An 18,582-nucleotide genomic window follows, 5' to 3' on the forward strand; every position below is an offset into this window, starting at 1 on the left:
ACAAATACAAACATATGTACACTGAGGTGGCAGCCGCTGGCCGGAACAATGATGTTGTGTAGTTCCGGGTCAATCCGGTACAAAGAACCCGCTACCGTGGGGGATGGTGGGGGGAGGTTTAATGTTACAAGAGAACACCTAGATCAACAAGCCTATCGAGCAAGTTTAAGTAGCATTCACACGGATGCAGTCGCAGATGCCTTAAACGGTCCTCGTAAAGAACCCCCCATCTATCGCAGCTGAGGGGAGCTGAGGATCGATGATACCGTGCATGCGGCACAGGCCCGCACAACACACTGCGCCTTCTTAACTGCCCAGCCAAACGTAGTCAACTAATTCTAGTGGATTTTTGGTTACATCCCATCGAAGCAGCCACATTCCTACAACTGGAGATAGACCCAGAGCCAGGTTAAGCAGAAAAACGAATGAATAAAGGAAATCCAAAATGAAAAAAAAAACACAAATCTTATGTATACCTACTAAGCGTATATTTTTTTCTCTTATAATGCAAATAATTGATCAATGAAATTTTTCTTAACTTGTAAATCTAGACGAGCAGCACGTAAGAAACGATTTTCCTCACAAATAAATCCTATCTTTGAGCTACAGGGCGCATCATTCCATTCAAAATCGGTTATTGTATAATAATGGACACAATGTTCATTACTTTTGTAATTATCCGGTTGACCCTTTGACCAATTGGAAAATTCAAAACGTTTGCCCGTTGAAGACCAAGTGAATTTACCTTCAAGGCCAAGATCATTGCCACCCAGCCATAAATTGGGGCATTTCTCTGGAAAATTTTCAAAATGTTTAATTAAAAAGAATTATACAAACAATTATTCACTTACGAAATTTATTGCGCAAAATCTTATCGATAACTGCATTCTTTTCCGCTGTGTCAATGGCTATTAAAGTCATGTTCCTCATGGCACATTCATCCCAGGCCTCAAACCAATTATACTGTAAGATAAAGAACAAGTTTTATTGGTGATTTTAATTATTTGGCTTTAATTTTCTTACAAACCAACCTTTTGCTCTTCTTCAATGAAAATTGTACCAAAATCTTCCAACTCATGCCATTTGTCGTGGACTGTGGCTTCCGTTAGAACCACCACAAAAAATATAAAACTCAGCGCTTTCAACAAATGCTGGACCATTTTGTTTGAATATTGAAATACAACTAAACTGCTCGGTGTGCTATCAAGACGCTTTTATATTTTTTTGTGATAAGAATCCAAAACCATTTTGGAACAAAAAAAAAATCCCCGCATACAAGGAAAACAAAAAAAGTCTCAAACAAGAATGTGTGAAAGATGGAATTAAGAGGAATATTGATCCCAGCAAAAATCTTATTATTTTATGTATTCCAAAGTAATAACAAGTAAGAAAGTATCAGTCAGCTGTCAAAACAAAAAAAAAAACACAATAATCATGTCGTATATAAAATATTTTTACTTTGTGTCAAGAGTTTGCTTTAAAATCTGCAGGTACCGTTGTGGGGCCATGATACAATGAGAAGGTAGCAGCAACTGCCGTTTTTGGTAACATAAGATGTCAAAATTTGACATAAATTCAATGCAATTGACACATTATGTTACCATCAGCTGGGCTGATAATGCTACCTTCTTATTGTATCATGAGTGGGGCTATACCATGGCACAATTACCCAGGTAGTGGCATCGTAAAATGTTGAATATGTTATGTCAAAACTTTCTTTATGTTGTTGGGGAAATTACAACAAAAACATTTTTTTTATAAAGGGATTTGACTTTTCATATTCGATCAGCTGGTGTGATACCACTACCTGGTAGTTCTGCCATGGGCTATACCAAATTATTGACATAGTTACCAAACTTCTTCATAAAGGACTCAAAATATTAAACCACGTTAAAATAAGATTGAAAGAAATTTTTCACAAAGTTTTAGAGTTATCTTGTACAATAGCCATTTTAGTATGTGCAGGCAGGATTTTGGGCTATTATCTCAGGAACAAATATGATCGCGGGTTTACTTCTGCTTTTAAGAAAAATTATTATAAAAACGCAAATTATTTTATTGAGCACAATTGTCACTAAAAAGTTATAGCGAAGTGACGTCATTAAGTAGATTGCATAATATTTGTAAAATGTTGCTCAGCATTCGCGGAATTTACAAAAAATTGACAAAATTTTAAACATAATCCGAATTTTTTGAAAATATAGATCCATTTACCCCTTAAAAAATTACAAAAAAGTAATAATTTTAAAGAAAGATTTCACGGGGAATCAAATGAGACTAAACTTATAATCATCGGGATAGTAGTTAGGATATTATAGGCAAATTAAGCACATATTTGTGTTACAAAAAACTAATTTTGGTTTGGAATAATAGTTTTCACATGCATTCTAGAGTTGAAAATATTGGAAAAATTCTATAGGAGTACTTCCTTTAATTTTTCTTGAAACTCCCAAGAAAATGGGCGGATTTTGCTTTATCTACATTCACATAGAAGGTTTCCCATTGATGTAAGTTATCGGGTTGTTGAAATAAATCATTAGACTTCTTAAACGGAATAGAGTTCAAATAAACCGCTTTAACTTATATGCATTATTAAAATATGTGTAAATCGCGTAATTATCAAAATCGTTTTGTCCGCATGTGATTTTCATGTACAGCAAGACCATATCTTTTAATTTGTATACATTTTCCGAAATATACCTTGGACGCTTAGATGTAGCATCGGCTGCATCTAAACATTAAAAAAAAACCTATGAAACGTCTCTAATTTGCGCAAGTTACAATAAATTTTGTTCCGCATCCGGTTTTAGTATCACCACGAAAGTATACATCGATATATACCTATTTCAAGGCAATCAGTCAAGAACCGTGGATGTAGCATCACACACTATTTTTGGGATAAAATGAATGTAGTTCCCTTATCAGTGACGTTTTTAAATCTCTGTTTCCGCAAAAAGGAAGATGCTGCACTAGTTTTTTCATAGCAGTGCAAGCGGCCGACAGAATATCCGATAAAATGCGCGATATTTTCAAAAACAATATTAGGTGATTTTCCTACCTTGGAATTTCTCCTATCTCGCGTTGTAGTAAATAGATAGATTTTAACGAGTAAAAATTTATTAGATCCGCAACGTAAAAATCCAAAATTTGCAATCATGCACGAGTAAATCGAATGCCAATTGTACAAATTAGACCCGAAATATATGATTTTTAGAAATTTGTTCGCACAAAATTTTCGTATTTGGATACAGATTTCTCTAAAGCTGTGTAAGCTACATTCACGACACATATATTAAATAAATCAGAATCGTGAGTTCTTCATTCCTATATATGATTTGTTGAAAAACCTGTTTGCGGAACGAAATTAGAAGAAAATTTCAAAAAATACTTAAAATCTGGCTTCAAAATGTCAGCATCATTTAATGGTAGACGCAGATCAAATTTTGAAAAGTTATACCTTGGTTGCATGATCCTTATTCAGTTGGCTTCTACTTTCCCTTTAACAGGAAAATCGGGAAAAAACGTGGTTTAATCACAAATCGAGAGAAAACAAAAAAAGTCACGTTGGTTTCAACCCATTTTTACCCACTTTTTAACATAAATATAGCCACAGCTTCCACGCAAATTATGTTTTAAGGCCAATATTTTTTGCCAAGTCTAAAAACATTTCATTTTATCCAAAAGCATTTAAATTGTACAATATACAACCACTATTCGCGAGTTATAAAGGGGTAAACCTTGGCTTCAACGATGTTAAATTTTCAATAATATTGCCCATATACACTTTGATACGAAAAATGTCTGTCTGTCTGGCTTGTGCGCACGATAACTCTCGAACAGTTCAACCGATTCGAACCAAATTTTGGGTATCGTAATATTTTGTCCAAACTTAGTTTAAGTTCGAAGATCGGTCCACTCCTTCTGGTACGTCCCCCACAAAAGTTCAAAATTTTTCTGTAAAATGGTCTGAACGATAACTCTCGAAGAGAACAATAGATTTGGTCAAAACTTTGCACATCGTATAATTCCTTCCAGATATAGATCTGGTTCGAATATGAACTATATCTGTCCACTCCTTCGGGTACCTCCCACACAAAATTCGAATAAAGTGAAGTTTAAGAACTCCTCTTGGATAGTTTTGCAATTTTTTTCAATAAGTTTTCCTTGCGGCTCCCTTTATGACGGTACAATTTTTTTCTAGCGGAAGTCCATACTTCCTGAGATATTGGCCTAAAAGCTCCAAGAAACCCTGACGGCACCAACCAAAATGGCAAATCCGCAAGATATTCCTCACAGGGAATTCCTGATTGGCGCAGGCTTTGCACATCGTATTATTTCATAAAGTAATGTATCAGGCTGGAATATGGATTGTATCGGTCCACCCCTTCGAGTACCTCCAACACAAAATTCGGATAAAGTGAAGTTTAAGAGCTCCTCACGGATCGTTTTGAAATTTTTTTCGGTAAGTTTTTTTTGTGGCTCGCTTTACGACGGTACAATTTTTTGCCGGAGTAAGTCATTAATTCCAGAGATAATGGCCTAAAAGCTCCAAGAAACCCTCATGGCACCAACCAAAATGGCAAATCCGCAAGCACATAGTATTATTTCATCCAGTCCAGTATGGGATTGAAATATAGACTATATCGGCCCTCTTCTTCGGGTACCTCCCACACAAAATTCGGATAAAGTGAAGTTTAGGAGCTCCTCTCGCATCGTTTTGACTCTTTTTCAGTAGATTGTTGGAGCGTCTCATTTATAATGGTACATTTTGTCCCGGAGTAAGAAAATACTTCCTAAGATATTGGCCAAAAAGATTCAAAACCCTGTCGGATATTGTGCAAGATAACTCTAAAACTTTTTGATACGACCAAAAATGTGCCTCATCGAAATAATGGTTTTAGACCCCAAGTATGTTTGTACGATATCCGTTTCAGACAATTTTGAGTCGATCTAACAATGTCCGCCCGTCTGTCTGTCTGCCTGTCTAGCTGGCTGGGGCGCACGATAACTCTCGAACGAATCAATCGATTCGGTTCAAATTTTGGGTATCGAAATATTTTGTCCAGATTTGATTTAAGTTCGAAAATGGGCCATATCGGTCCACTCCTTCAGGTACCTCCCCCACAAAAGTTCAAAAATGTTCGGAAAAATTGTCCGCACGATAACTCTAACCGAATTTGTCCATACTTTCCACATCGTGACATTTCTACCAGACATAGATGAGGTTCCAATATGGACCCTATTGGTCCACTCCTTCGGGTACCTCCCACACAAAATTTTGCTTAAGTGCAGTTTAAGGAATGCTCTCGAATCGCTTTGACTTTTGTTGCGGCCACTTGTATTCACTACCCCCATTACGACGATATATTTTTTTTCAGGAGCAAGTCCATACTTCTTCAGAAATCAGCACGAAAACTGCTAAAAACCCATATAATACCATGTGTCGTAGTTTCAACGCACGATAACTCTCGAACGGATCAACATATTTGGGTCAAATTTAGTGTCTTTCAATATTTTGTCCAAACTTAGTTTAAGTTCGAAGATATACCATGTCGGTCCACTCCTTCCGGTACCTCCCACACAAAGGTTCAAAAATTTTCGCCAAGATTGTGGGCATGATAATTCTAGGAGGGAGTAACCGAATTGAGCCAAACTTTGCTATTGGTAATATTACTTTCAGGCATAGATCGGGTTCTAATATGGACTCATTTGGGTACCTCCCACACAAAATTTGGAAATAGTATAGTTGAACAACTCCTCTCTGATCTTATTATTTTTTTGTGATGCAACAGGTTGCACTTGCGGCCGCTGTTACGACGTTGTAATTTTTTTTCGTGGGCAAGTCCATACTTCCTGAGGTAATGACCCAAAAAGGTCCAGAAAATCCTACCGGCACCACCTAAACTGGCTAATGTGTAAAATAACCCTTTAAGAGAGGAATCGATTTAGCTCAAACTTTGTAAACAGAGGTGGAAGCGAGCCGATTTTCGGTCGGCGGCGCGCCGCCGCTTCTCCTTTTTTTAAGGTTTTTGCCGCCGCCGATTACATCGGCTCAAATCGGCTAAAAATCGCCACCGTGAACTCTACTGGAGATGGCGCGAGCCGATATTTTTTAATCGATTTAACGGAAAAAAAACGCTGATTATCATTCTACTTGTCAAAATGCATTATTGTGAATAAAATCACATACAAAACGTAAACGAGAAATTCACAGTAATGCGTTATTTTTAACAAATTTTGACATTAGACATACTACGGTACAACTTCTTACTCCGCCATGATTTACACGTACCGGCATAACCCAAATGACTGCTGAGCAATAAAACTTATCCGATGTAGCCAAAACTTTATATATCGTAAAATTTCTTGCAAACATACCACAAGTTCCATGAGTTCGCAAGGTACCTCATTCACAAAAGTTCAACTTTTTTGCTTAAGTACATTTTAGAAACATGTCTAGGATCGCTTTTAAATATTTACAACGGGGCCGTTCGGCGCATATTACGACAGCATGATTTTTATCGCGTTTTAGTCCATGCTGACTGAGATAATTGCCCTGTATAAATAAAACTGCCACCATCTGTTCCTTTAAAATTTTAAAAGCAATAAAATGTTTAGATTCTTGGATAGTACAACAACAACATCAAGAGTATTTCCACTCCACGATCTCTCAAACCCCCACTTTTCGGTACGGCAAATGTTGTACTACAAAATATGCCAAAATTAGCCGCCAGTCGGTAAACTAGTCGGCGCGCCGAATATGTACTACATCGGATCACTCCTAAGGGTACAACCTACCCAAAGTTTGGAAAAAATGCAGTTTAAGGACTCGTCTTGGATCATTCTGAATTTTGTTGCAAAATGTAGTTCTTTGCGGCCATTTCCATCCTGGAAAATTTTCCCAACACCTTAAAAACCTACAGAAGTATTGTGTTAATTTTTTTTTGGGATACGTGACTGAGGGTACATCTCTGTCGGCTCAGCTGACTGATACTTTCTTACTTGTTTGTGGGGGAGATACCCGAAGGAATGGACCGATATGGCCCATTTTAAACTTAAACTAAGCTTGGACAAAATATTACGACACCCAAAATTTGGTTCGAATCGGTTGATCCGCTCGAGAGTTTTCGTGGGCACCAGCCAGCCAGCCAGACGGACGGACATGGCTAAATCGACTCCAAATTGTCTGAAACTTTCGTCCAAACATACTTGGGGTCTAAAGCCGTTATTTCGATGAGGCACATTTTTAGGCATATCAAAGTGTATATGAAGAAAAGACAAAATTTTTTAGTTTTCCATAAAAAAATAAAAATAGGTAAAAAAACTTTTTAAGTTAAACGGTTTTATGTTAAACGTACATTGCAATGTTTAAGATAAATGTACTAAAAACCAAAAAATAATAAAATAGATACAGTCGTGGGAATTATAAACATATGCATAGACTAGACTAAAATAAAACCGTGGGGGACGTCAATTGTCTACATTCGTTGATTAAAATGTTTGTTTTGTAATGTTACACTATAATTAGGCAGTTGTTCAACCGACAACGATGGACGTGTGATAAGTAGGGCTAGAATGTGGAAACAAGCTAGCAAGCTCGATTATAAGCGAGTTTTAGGGTTTCATAGTGGTGAGCCAGTAGTACTTTGTCGATTAAAGAAAAACTACGAGCAGTGAAACGCTTCCTCGCCAGGCAGCAGTGTGAATGTCCAACGATAAACTAGTTGAAACATTTTTTTTATTTACATGGAGTGTATAACTATTGGAATTTCCATGAGCAAGAAATAGTAAGTAATTTCCTCACCGTCTGCGGGCCAACTGCCTAACGACGAATTAAACTATTCTTCTATCGCACATTAAGTCGATAATTTGTAGACAATTGATGTGCCCCACGGTTTTATTTTAGTCTAGTCTATGCATATGTTTATAATTCCCACGACTGTATCTATTTTATTATTTTTTGGTTTTTAGTGCATTTATCTTAAACATTGCAATGTATGTTTAACATAAAACCGTTTAACTTAAAAAGTTTTTTTACCTATTTTTATTTTCTAGTTTTTAGTTTTTATTTCGCATTCTGTTTAATTCGTTTAGTGCTTCATTATTGCAAGGTTTCTTGTCCGTTAGTTTATTGCAGTCCAACTCCTCTATACGTAGTCCCTGCAAAGATCTTACTCTACTAAGAGCCACGTAGGCTTGACCTTCTTCAAACAGTTTCGCACCTAAGTATACGACTGCGTGATCCACAGTGCTGCCCTGCATTTTATGTATTGTAGAAGCCCATGATAGTATTAAAGGCAACATTCTTCTTTCAGCCGTCCCGTAATTGTACTTAGCTGGAAACTGTATGGCTTTCGGGTGTATAAGATGTACTGTATAGTGCACTGTATTCTTCTTGTCAAGCCCTTTTATTTGATACCCATATTGGTGGGATTGATAAAAAATTGTTATCAGCCATTTGGTAGCGGCGGCCATCTTAGATTTCAATTTTGCATAGTAAATTGTATTCTACTTGTTGAGACCTTTCATTTGATACCCATTTTGAGGGGATTGATAAAACCTAAGTTATACGCCATTTTGTAGCGGCCGCCATCTTGGATTTCAATTTTTTATAGTATATTGTATTCTGCTTGTTGAGCCCTTTCATTTGATACCCATATTGATGGGATTGATAAAACCTACGTTATCCGCCATCTTGGATTTCAATTTTTTATAGTATATTGTATTCTGCTTGTTGAGCCCTTTCATTTGATACCCATGTTGATGGGATTGATTAAACCTACGTTATCCGCCATTTTGTAGCGGCCGCCATCTTGGATTTAAATTTTTTATAGTATATTGTATTCTGCTTGTTGAGCCCTTTCATTTGATACCCATGTTGATGGGATTGATAAAACCTACGTTATCCGCTATTTTGTAGCGGCCGCCATCTTGAATTTATAATGATAATGAATAAATATTTCAGATTAATCGGTTGACAGGAAGAGGGTGAAATTTGAATTACTAAATTTGACCCAAGAATAACTAATAAATAATAAAATAAAACAAACGGGGTGAGCTAAATAAAACCATTTAAAAAATAAATTTTTTTAAGCTACATGAAAGATTTTTGGTACATAGATTGGGAAAAAAATCCCATTCTTAAATTTGTTCGAGATACTAATTTTGGTTGTTGCGCGCAAAAGTTATGGCGGTTTCAATTCTGATAAAAAGAAAAAAATCTTTAAAAAACTCTAATCATTATATTGAGAAACTCTCTTAATTAGGGGCTCCCTACATACTATATGTTTACTCAGGTCCCATAACTTTAGTGAAAAAGTTGTAAATTTTCGCGGAAATTAGGAAAGCATTCAAAACAATTTGTAGTTTACAACTTGTTCTAATTAAATTCAAGCTGTTTATGCATCTGAAAAATATATAAAAAATATGTATGTACGTAATCTAAACATTGCGAAGATTCAAATGAAACCAAAACTATACAAATCCGTTTAGCGGTTTGCATATTATAGCAAAAAACATAAAATATATTGAGGAAATTTTGTAAAATTTTTGTAAGAGAAAATATTTATTAAAATTTATTTTGTGAGTTAGTTGAACAAAATGTAAGAGTTTTTCTTCTATTTTATGCAATAAATCACATTTTTTATTCTAATCACTTCTCGAAAACACGCTAACATACAGATAGCAGAAGATATGGATATCTTTCAAATAAATGTTGGGTTCCTTTAAATGGGGTATAATCTTGAAATAAAATTGTATCGGGTAATGTTCATTTTGAAATGCGTGTAAATCGCGAAATCCTCAAAATCACTTGATGCGCATGCGGTTTACCAATACAGCGAATTCTTCTCTTTTAATTTGTACACATTTGCCAGGATTTACTTTGGCCGCTAAGATGTAGCATCGTCTGCAGTTTAGTGTGAAACAAACTGTATAACGCTTATATTTTGCACAAAGTGCATACACTTTTTATGAGCATCCGATTTCACTATTAACCGCGAAAAAATACATCGATCTAAACATATTTCAATAAAATCCATCAAGAACCGTGGATGTAGCATCACACAGTATTTTATACCCTCCACCATAGGATGGGGGTATATTAAGTTTGTCACTACGTTTGTAACTACTCGAAATAATAATTGTAGACCCCACAAACTATATATATTTTTTATCAGCGTTCAATTCTACATCGATATAGCCATGTCCGTCCGTCTGTCCGTCTGTGGAAATCACTCTAGCGTCCGAACGGATTGACGTAGGTGGATGAAATTTTGGGAAAATCTATTATTTGTACGTAGGACTTTTGGTATTGAAAGTGGGCTATGTAGGTCCACGCTTTCGTATAGCCCCCATACAAAATGACGCGTGACGCGTCGTAGTTTTAAGGAATTTTTAAGATATTTGTCCCATTTTACCATCGAATTGGTTGTAATTTGGTATTTTGTGTCTCCAGAGGTCAAAAAACATTCCTACCAAAGTTGGTTTATATAGGTCCACGTTTTGGTATAGCCCCCATATAACGCTCCATATAAAGTACGCGTCATTTTAATATATTTTGAATGTATTAGTCCCATTTGACAACAGAATCGGTTGCAACTTTGCATTTTGTGTTTCCAGAGGCTAAGAAACATTTCGACCATAAATTGTTTATATAGGTCCACGTTTTGATATAGCCCCCATAGGACGATATCTCCCGATTTTCGGTATTTTGAAGGTTTTGGCCTCATTATCACACCGAGATGGCTGAAATTTGGTATTTAGTCTTCGTTGGGGATATAAAACTCGTCGAAAAACTAAAATATCGCGGGGTACCAGCACACTCAAAACGATATTGTAAATACTGCACCCAAAAAATAGGTTTTTTGAAAAAAAAAATATCGCACTAAATTTTGGCCTTTGGCAGTAGATTACTCTGCTGCTGCGTGGGCTACATACTCAATATACATATCAGATTATGCGAAATCGCGAGTTCTTTAATCCTATAATTGGTTTTTATACCCTCAGCCTTTAGGCTAAGGAGGGTATATACACTTTGATACGACGAAAATGTGTCTCATCGAAATAATGGTTTTAGACCCCAAGTATATTTGTACGAAATGTGTTTCAGACAATTTAGAGTCGATCTAGCCATGTCCGTCCGTCTGTCTGTCTGTCTGTCCTGCTGGCTGGAGCGCACGATAACTCTTGAACGGATGAACCGATTCGGTTCATATTTTGGCTTTCGCAACATTTTGCCCAAACTTAGTTTAAGTTCGAAGATGAGCTACATCGGTCCACTCCTTCCGGTACCTCCCCCACAAAAGTTCGAAAATTTTCGGAAAGTTTGTGCGCACGATAACTCTTGAAAGGAGAGACCGATTTGGTCCATACTTTGTATAGCGTAAACTTTCTACCAGAGTAATATGAGGTTCCAATATGATCTCAATAGGACCACTCCTTCGGGTACCTCCCACACAAAATTTCGGAAAAATTCGGTTTAGGCCCTGGTCTCGAATCGCTTTGGTTTTGGTTGTAGCAACTTATATTCAGTGCCCTCTATGCGACGGTGCAAATTTCATCTGGAGGAAGTCCATATTTCCTAAGAAAATAGCCTGAAATGTGCAAAAAACCTCTATGACCCCGTATGTAATGGTTTGAGCCCAAATAACTCTCGAACGGATCTGCCGATTCAGTCCAAAATTTGGCTTTCGTAATATTTTATTTAACCATAGTTTATGTTCGAAGATAATCCAAATCGTTCAAAGTTCAAAAATGTTCGGAAAAATTGTGCTCACGATAACTCTTGAAGTGAGTGAACGATTTGGTCCATACTTTCCACATTTTAATACATCTACCAGATATAGATCAGGTTTAAATATGGACTATATTTGTCCACTCCCTCGGGTACCTCCCACACAAAATTTCGGAAAGCTTTACATTAAGACCTGCTCTCGAGACACTTTGATTTCTGTTGAAGCAACTTGCAGTCTCTATATGTAGTCGCTGGAGAGCACGAAAACTTCTTCTTCCCCTTAGGGTACCTCCCCCACAAAAGTTCAACATTCGTGTCCAAATGCAGTGAATGCCGATGCTGTTCATTGTGGTCCTACTGTTTACAGTCATATTACGTTTTCCGTGGAAAAGCCAGGAAGCAGGCATACTGGTCCAAAAGTTATAAGATGACCCACTGAAATAACTAGTGTGACCAATATATATCAAAAAGATGTGACTCTCAAAATGTGACTCTCAATCCTACACGCAGAGAAAAAATATTTTTCGCTTTTGTTGGAACAAAAATATATGTTTTGGTTCCAAAAATGTATTTGTTTTGTTCAAACATTGTAATCCAAATCCAAAAATACCATCTTTTGTTCCAAACATAGAAAACAAAAACAACTTTCGAATTTCCGCAATATTGTTAAAATCGTTAACAATACCGATTGTAGGAACTATCATAATCTAATTTTGTTTACAAAAAGTATTGTCAATACAGAAAACCAGCCCAGAAATTTTTGATTTGAGTGCATATACTTCTCATATACACTTTTCGCATAACTTGGATATAAATGTCGCGTATAATATTGCAATCATTGATGAACACAATACATGGTTTGCTGCATTGGCTGACAACAAAGACAAACAAAAAGTCACAAGAACCCACCACAACATAAGGAATAATTAAACACCATAACAAACATGAAAAGGAAAGAAGAATGAAACAAAACAGAAACAAATAAAAACAAGAGTCTCACAAGTACATACATACACACAAAAACAAAGGTAAAGGCAGCATGTCATACAAACACACCACAACTCACCAAAATTGTTTTTTCAACACGGCATCGAATAGCGAGAGAAGAGAAACAAATTTTCGAAGAAAAGAGAGAAATATTGTTCAGTTGACACAAACTATTTTTGGATTTTCAATACTACATGAGGAATCCAACAATATGTTAACAATACATATTTTGCTCTTGAAATATTGTTGGATCAAACATATTTTTTTCTCTGCGTGTATGTCGTCTATTCATTTAAGTAGCCCCTCCGCAAAACTTTAATCCCAATCCACATTATCGTCAGCAAGTTCAAAGGTACAAAATGACCACAAAATTCTAAAATGATCGTCGGCAAGTTCAAAGGTACAAAATGACCACAAAATTCTAAAATGATCCGAAATACATTCGATCTGTCGGTAAATTAATATTTCAATTCACATAGGCTGAGGGTATATCTCTGTCGGCAAAGCCGACTGATTCTTTTTTACTTGTTCGAAATATCCGAATGCGCGTCCCAGTTACATAAAAAATACAAAAAACACCTGAAATCCGGCTTCAAAATGTCAGCATCCATAAAAGGTGGATGCAGTGGAAATGTTGGAAAGTGATACATTAAAAGTGTAATCTTCATTTTGTATCCTCCTACTTTTACTTTGGACAGATGTCCGTCATTTGAATGGTTTAATCAGAAATCGAATAGCAATGTAAAAACCTGTTTAGCTTCAACGTGTTTTAAACTACAATAGTTCGCGTATTATAATAGTGCAAACCTTGGCTTCATGGAAACTAAAAAAATTTTGACTCATATACTCTTTCTAGCCTAAAGGCTGAGGGTATAATCACACATTATTCTTGGCATGTGTGTAGGTATATTAACTTATTGATCTAATTATTATACGAGGGGAACTAGTAAAGTTTGCGGTCTAGGCAACAAGCAGTGTCGCCAGGCGTCATTTGATATTTTTATACCTTCAGCATTTATGCTAACGAGGGTATATACACTTTTATACGGGCCCAAGTATGTTTGGACTAAATGTGTTTCAGACTATTTGGAGTTGAATTAGCCATGTCCGTCCGCCTGTCTGTCTGGTTGGCTTGAGCGCACGATAACTCTCGAACGGATCAACCGATTCCGTCCAAAAATTGGCTTTCGTAATATTTTGTACAAACATAGTTTAAGTTCGAAGATGGGTTATATCGGTCCACTCATTCCGGTATCTCCCCCACAAAAGTTCGGAAAATGTGTGCGCACGATAACTCTTGAAGGGAATAATCGATTTGCTCCATACTTTCCACATCGTAAAATTTCTAACAAACTTAGATGTGGTTCTAATATGGACACACAATTTCGGAAAAGTTTAGTTAAGGACCTGGTTTTGACTCGCTTTGATTTTTGTTGTAACAACTCCCCACACAACGGTACATGTTTCATCAGGGGCAAGTCCATACTACCTGAGTAAATAGCCTGAAATGAGTGAAAAAACCCCTATGACACCGTGTGTAGTGGTTGGATTCGGTCCAAAAGATGGGTTATATCGGTCCAATCCTTCAGGTACCTCCCCCACAAAAGTTCGAAATTGTTCGGAAAAATTATGCGCACGATAACTCTTGAAGAGAGTGACAGAGTTGGTTCATACTTTACACATCCTAATATATCTACCAGATATAGATTAGGTTCGAATATGGACTATATTTGTCCACTCCTTCGGATAACTCTCATACAAAATTTCGGATAAGTTCACTTTTTTACCTTTTCTCGAATAACTTTGATTTTTGAAGATACTGGCATTCGCTGCCTCTATTACGACGGTAAAAGTCTTTCTTGAGAAAACAGCCCGAAAGGTGTAAAACCCATATGTAGTGGTTGGAGAGAAAGCTAACTCTCGAACTGATCAACCGATTTGGTCTAAAATGTTGCCTTTGTCATATTTTGTTCATACTTGGTTTCAATGGTATGGTATGGTCTTGAACGGGGCAAACAATTTGGCCCAAACTTTGGATCTCCTAATATTTTGTCTAAATTAAATTTAACTTCTAAAATAGCCCATCGGCCCTCTCCTTACAATACCACCCCCACAAATTTTCAACATTTGTGTCTAAGTGTAGTTTAGGGTCTGTTCGAAGATCCCTTGGAAATGTATACCGATGCTGTTCCTTGTGGTCCTGTTTCCAGCGATATTTTGTTTTCTGTGGACAAGTCCATGCTTCCTGGCATACTGGTCCAAAAGTTATACGATGACCCATTGAAATGACTAGTGGGCGCGATATCTAACGAAATGATATGACTCCCAAAATAAGATCTACTACCGTAATGGATTATGTCGGTCCATTCCTTTAAGTACATCCTCCGCAACACTTTTGAACTTTAATCCTAAACCACACTTTTGTCGGCAAGTTCAAAAGTCCAAAAAGGGCCCAAAAATTCTGAAAAGACTCTAAACATATTTAATCTGTCCGTTGGGTGGCACCGTGGTGCAATGGTATGCACGCCCGCCTTGCACGCAGAAGGTCGGGGGTTCGATTCCCCGGCAAGGCAACATCAAACATTTATCAACGGTGGCAAAATACCCCTCAGTAATGTTGGCGACATTTCCTGAGTATTTCAGCCTTGAAAAACTTCTCCATAAGTGGTGTCTTAAGACACGCCGTTCGGACTCGGCGATAAACAGTAGGTCCCATATCATTGAGCTAAATGTGAATCGGGGTGCACTCATTGATATGAGAGAAGTCTCCCTTGTCCCGTATGGGATGTTGTGGAACAATGTGTGTGTGTTGATGAAAGTTTCAATTCACATAGGCTGAGGGTATATCTCTGTTGGCAAAGCCGACTGATACTTTTTTACATGTTTACCTTAAGGTGAACACAGTTTCCGTGCAAAATCCCTCAGTGAATCGTGATAAAACAACAGTTCGATACAGTAGTTCAAACATGTGCTTCAACGTATGTTAAGGTTCTACAGATTTGCCCATATATATATTTGCCCGATTTTGATGAAATATTTATATGTATATTTTCGCCCGATTAACGCAATTCTGTTAAATGTTTATGTAATTTGGAAAGTGTCACCGATTTTAGACTGGTAATGGTGTTGGGTATCATATAGTCGGCTCCGCAAGACTTTGATGCAGTCCTTACTGGTTCTGTTTTATAGATAAGAGTACAGATAGAAGGAAAATGACATTTAAAATCATATTTATTAACTAATATTGAAATGTATTAAAGTAAATTAAAAATGTTAAATGTACTATTTCACATTCATTTAATTAATTGTAAACTAAAACGCCACAGTAAAGCGTTTAAAGGCCTCGGCACATTCGGTTCGTTGAGGACCGCATTACAACAACCACATGAAAACTTCAAGAACAAACTTGGCATTACTCACACATTTTTCATGCGGTTGTTGTTTTTGACGCGTTACGCGACTCCCCAACTGACCGATTGTGCCTGGGCCTTAAAGAGCAACGGCAACAATTTTTACTTCTTAATTGTCACATATAAATCCAAATTTATAACTGCAATCAATGTCATTCCAATCGCGTTTGTGAGTAATATGGACACAATGTTCCTTATTGTGAATATTATCGGGTGCACCCACACGCCAATTAGTAAAATTAAAATCACGCCCATTGGCTGACCACACAAAATGATTTTCCTCGCCCAAATCATTACCACCAATCCAGAGATAGGGACAAAGTTCTAAAGAGAGAACAAAAAAATGTGAAATTAAATGTGGGTCTGGACCAATGCAGATACATATGTACACATGTATGTTTGTATGTACTTACGAAATTCTTTCTTTAAAATCCCATCCAATATTGCATTCTTTTCGGCACTATTTATCGATATGAGAGACATTTTGCGTAGCGTACACTCATGTTCAGCTTGAAACCAATTATACTGAAAAATGTAAGAATCATTTGTGGAATATTTATTATTTGGAGGTACATTTACGATCGGGATGTTGATAATATTAGCTGTGTTCCTTTACTTTTTTTAATGATAAAAGTGGTAAAAGAGAAAAGTGTCAAAATTTCTCAAAATTGCTCTGTCATGAACATTTTTACCAGAAAAGTAGAGGAACGGAAACATGGTAGATCTGGTAGCAATGTCAAAAAGAAACGTAAAAAGTCAATTTCCATCTTTTATTTCACAGTTTTTAATTTAGTTTTGTCAGCGTTCGACTTGTTCTTCTGTTTTTTGTCCATTTTTTTTCTTCATTGTGAAATAACCGTCAAACAAAAGTCGAGAGACAAGTTCTACCATTTTTTACCTGAAGAAATTTGTCGGGTAGCCTGTGGTAGGAGAGAAAGACATATGTGCTCCCTCTCCTCTGTCACTCTCATAAAAATTGCAGCCAGTTTTACCACTTTTTGGGGAACGTTTTGCAGGTAACAAATGGTAAAAATGGTAACCACAGGTAAGTAAAGGAACACAGCTATTAATCCATACACCAGTAGTGGAATTCTGTAACTCATTTTTTGAGTTATCGACAAAAATCGATAAAATTAAAACACCAAATTATGAAGGACAAATTTTAATTAAAGCGGAGTAAAAACGATCAGTTTTAAATGTCGAATTTTCGGAATTATCGGTAACTGTCCAACCGTCCAGCAACCACAAAATATTTTGTGGTTGCCTGATGACTGACAAAAGTGAACGGCCACACTGGCAAGCAACCGATTATTTGAGCAAAACTGACAGTCAAAACTGATCGTGTGTACCCCACTTAAAGTTGACAGCATTTTTGATATCGGTATGATTTAACGATTACTAAATTTTTGTCGCTATATTATTGAAAAATTTCGTTAATTACCGAAATTATAAGCATATTAATTTTACCGATTTTATAGTTAACTCGAAAATGAGTTATAGGATTTAAATTACATAATTCAACGTCCAGTTAGACTGCTTTAGAAAATAAATTTAATTTATGTCACATTATTGTGATTTACGAGTTTCCTTATATTTCAAATCACAATAATGTATTTTAACAGCTAACTTAATAGACAGACAGTTGGGCTTACTGTAGACCTTGGATAATATTATTATTATTTGCCATGAACTTACCTTCTGTTCACTGTCAATGTAAATCGTCTTTATTCCATACAAATCGATCAGAAACTCCCTTTGAACGGCTTGACTAAGGGCAAATAGTAATTGCAAGAGCAGGAATGATTTTAACGCGATGCTAACTATTGACGCCATGTTTGATAACTGTTTAGCTTAGATTATAGTTCAACACATTTTATTGAAACTAAAATAAATTCCTTGAATTCTTAGATGAGTAATGAATGAACCGCAACAATAATGAATCTCACAACCCGTCTAAACAAGTTCAAGTTCAGAAAAGAATAAAGCCACAGGCTGAAATTAGGTTTTGTGTTTTATCACAAATGAAGATACAGTGTGTAAACTACACTGCACCCCGGTTATCTACCTCTCTGCTTAACTGCCTTTCCCGCTTAATTGCCTCACAACCTAAATCCCCACAGTTTTTTCATATAAATTAGTTCAAACTGCCCCGGTTAAATACTTTTCTATAAGTACCCAATTCGGATATTTGCCCGTCAAATGTTTTCTCTAAAAAGAACATTTAATAATACTTTTATCTTTTTATTACCCGCACTGGTGTACTTCTGAGATAATCAATTTCTTATGTTATGCTCACTACCCTGTGGGGACGAAAATTCCAATTGTCGCAATTTAAGTAGTCCAGAACTAGTTCTAATCAGTACTAGTACAAATATTGGCCCCTAAGTAATGCGAAGGGAACCAATTGTCACCTTTTTATCCCCAAGTAAACGAGGAGGCGTCAGTTGCGAC

The 18,582-nt window shown here is 36.5% G+C and overlaps 2 protein-coding genes across 2 annotated transcripts; both read right to left on the reverse strand.

Moving 5' to 3' along the window:
• Window positions 1-466: 466 nt before the first annotated feature.
• On the reverse strand, window positions 467-1,190 carry LOC141396940 (lectin subunit alpha-like). The gene is made up of 3 exons (XM_073972676.1): window positions 1,032-1,190; window positions 852-963; window positions 467-793 (listed from the first exon to the last, which is right to left on the reverse strand). The coding sequence occupies exons 1-3, from the start codon at window positions 1,158-1,160 to the stop codon at window positions 501-503; spliced, it is 534 nt and encodes a 177-aa protein (XP_073828777.1). The 5' UTR covers window positions 1,161-1,190; the 3' UTR covers window positions 467-500.
• Window positions 1,191-16,125: 14,935 nt separating this feature from the next.
• Window positions 16,126-18,087, reverse strand: LOC141396941 (lectin subunit alpha-like). Its single transcript, XM_073972677.1, has 3 exons — window positions 17,827-18,087; window positions 16,545-16,656; window positions 16,126-16,455 (listed from the first exon to the last, which is right to left on the reverse strand). Exons 1-3 carry the CDS (start codon window positions 17,962-17,964, stop codon window positions 16,241-16,243), a joined length of 465 nt encoding a protein of 154 aa, XP_073828778.1. The 5' UTR covers window positions 17,965-18,087; the 3' UTR covers window positions 16,126-16,240.
• Window positions 18,088-18,582: the final 495 nt, after the last annotated feature.

This window comes from Musca autumnalis, unplaced genomic scaffold (assembly GCF_047663935.1).
Source record: "Musca autumnalis isolate F117 unplaced genomic scaffold, ASM4766393v1 scaffold_3, whole genome shotgun sequence".
NCBI lineage: Eukaryota > Metazoa > Arthropoda > Insecta > Diptera > Muscidae > Musca > Musca autumnalis.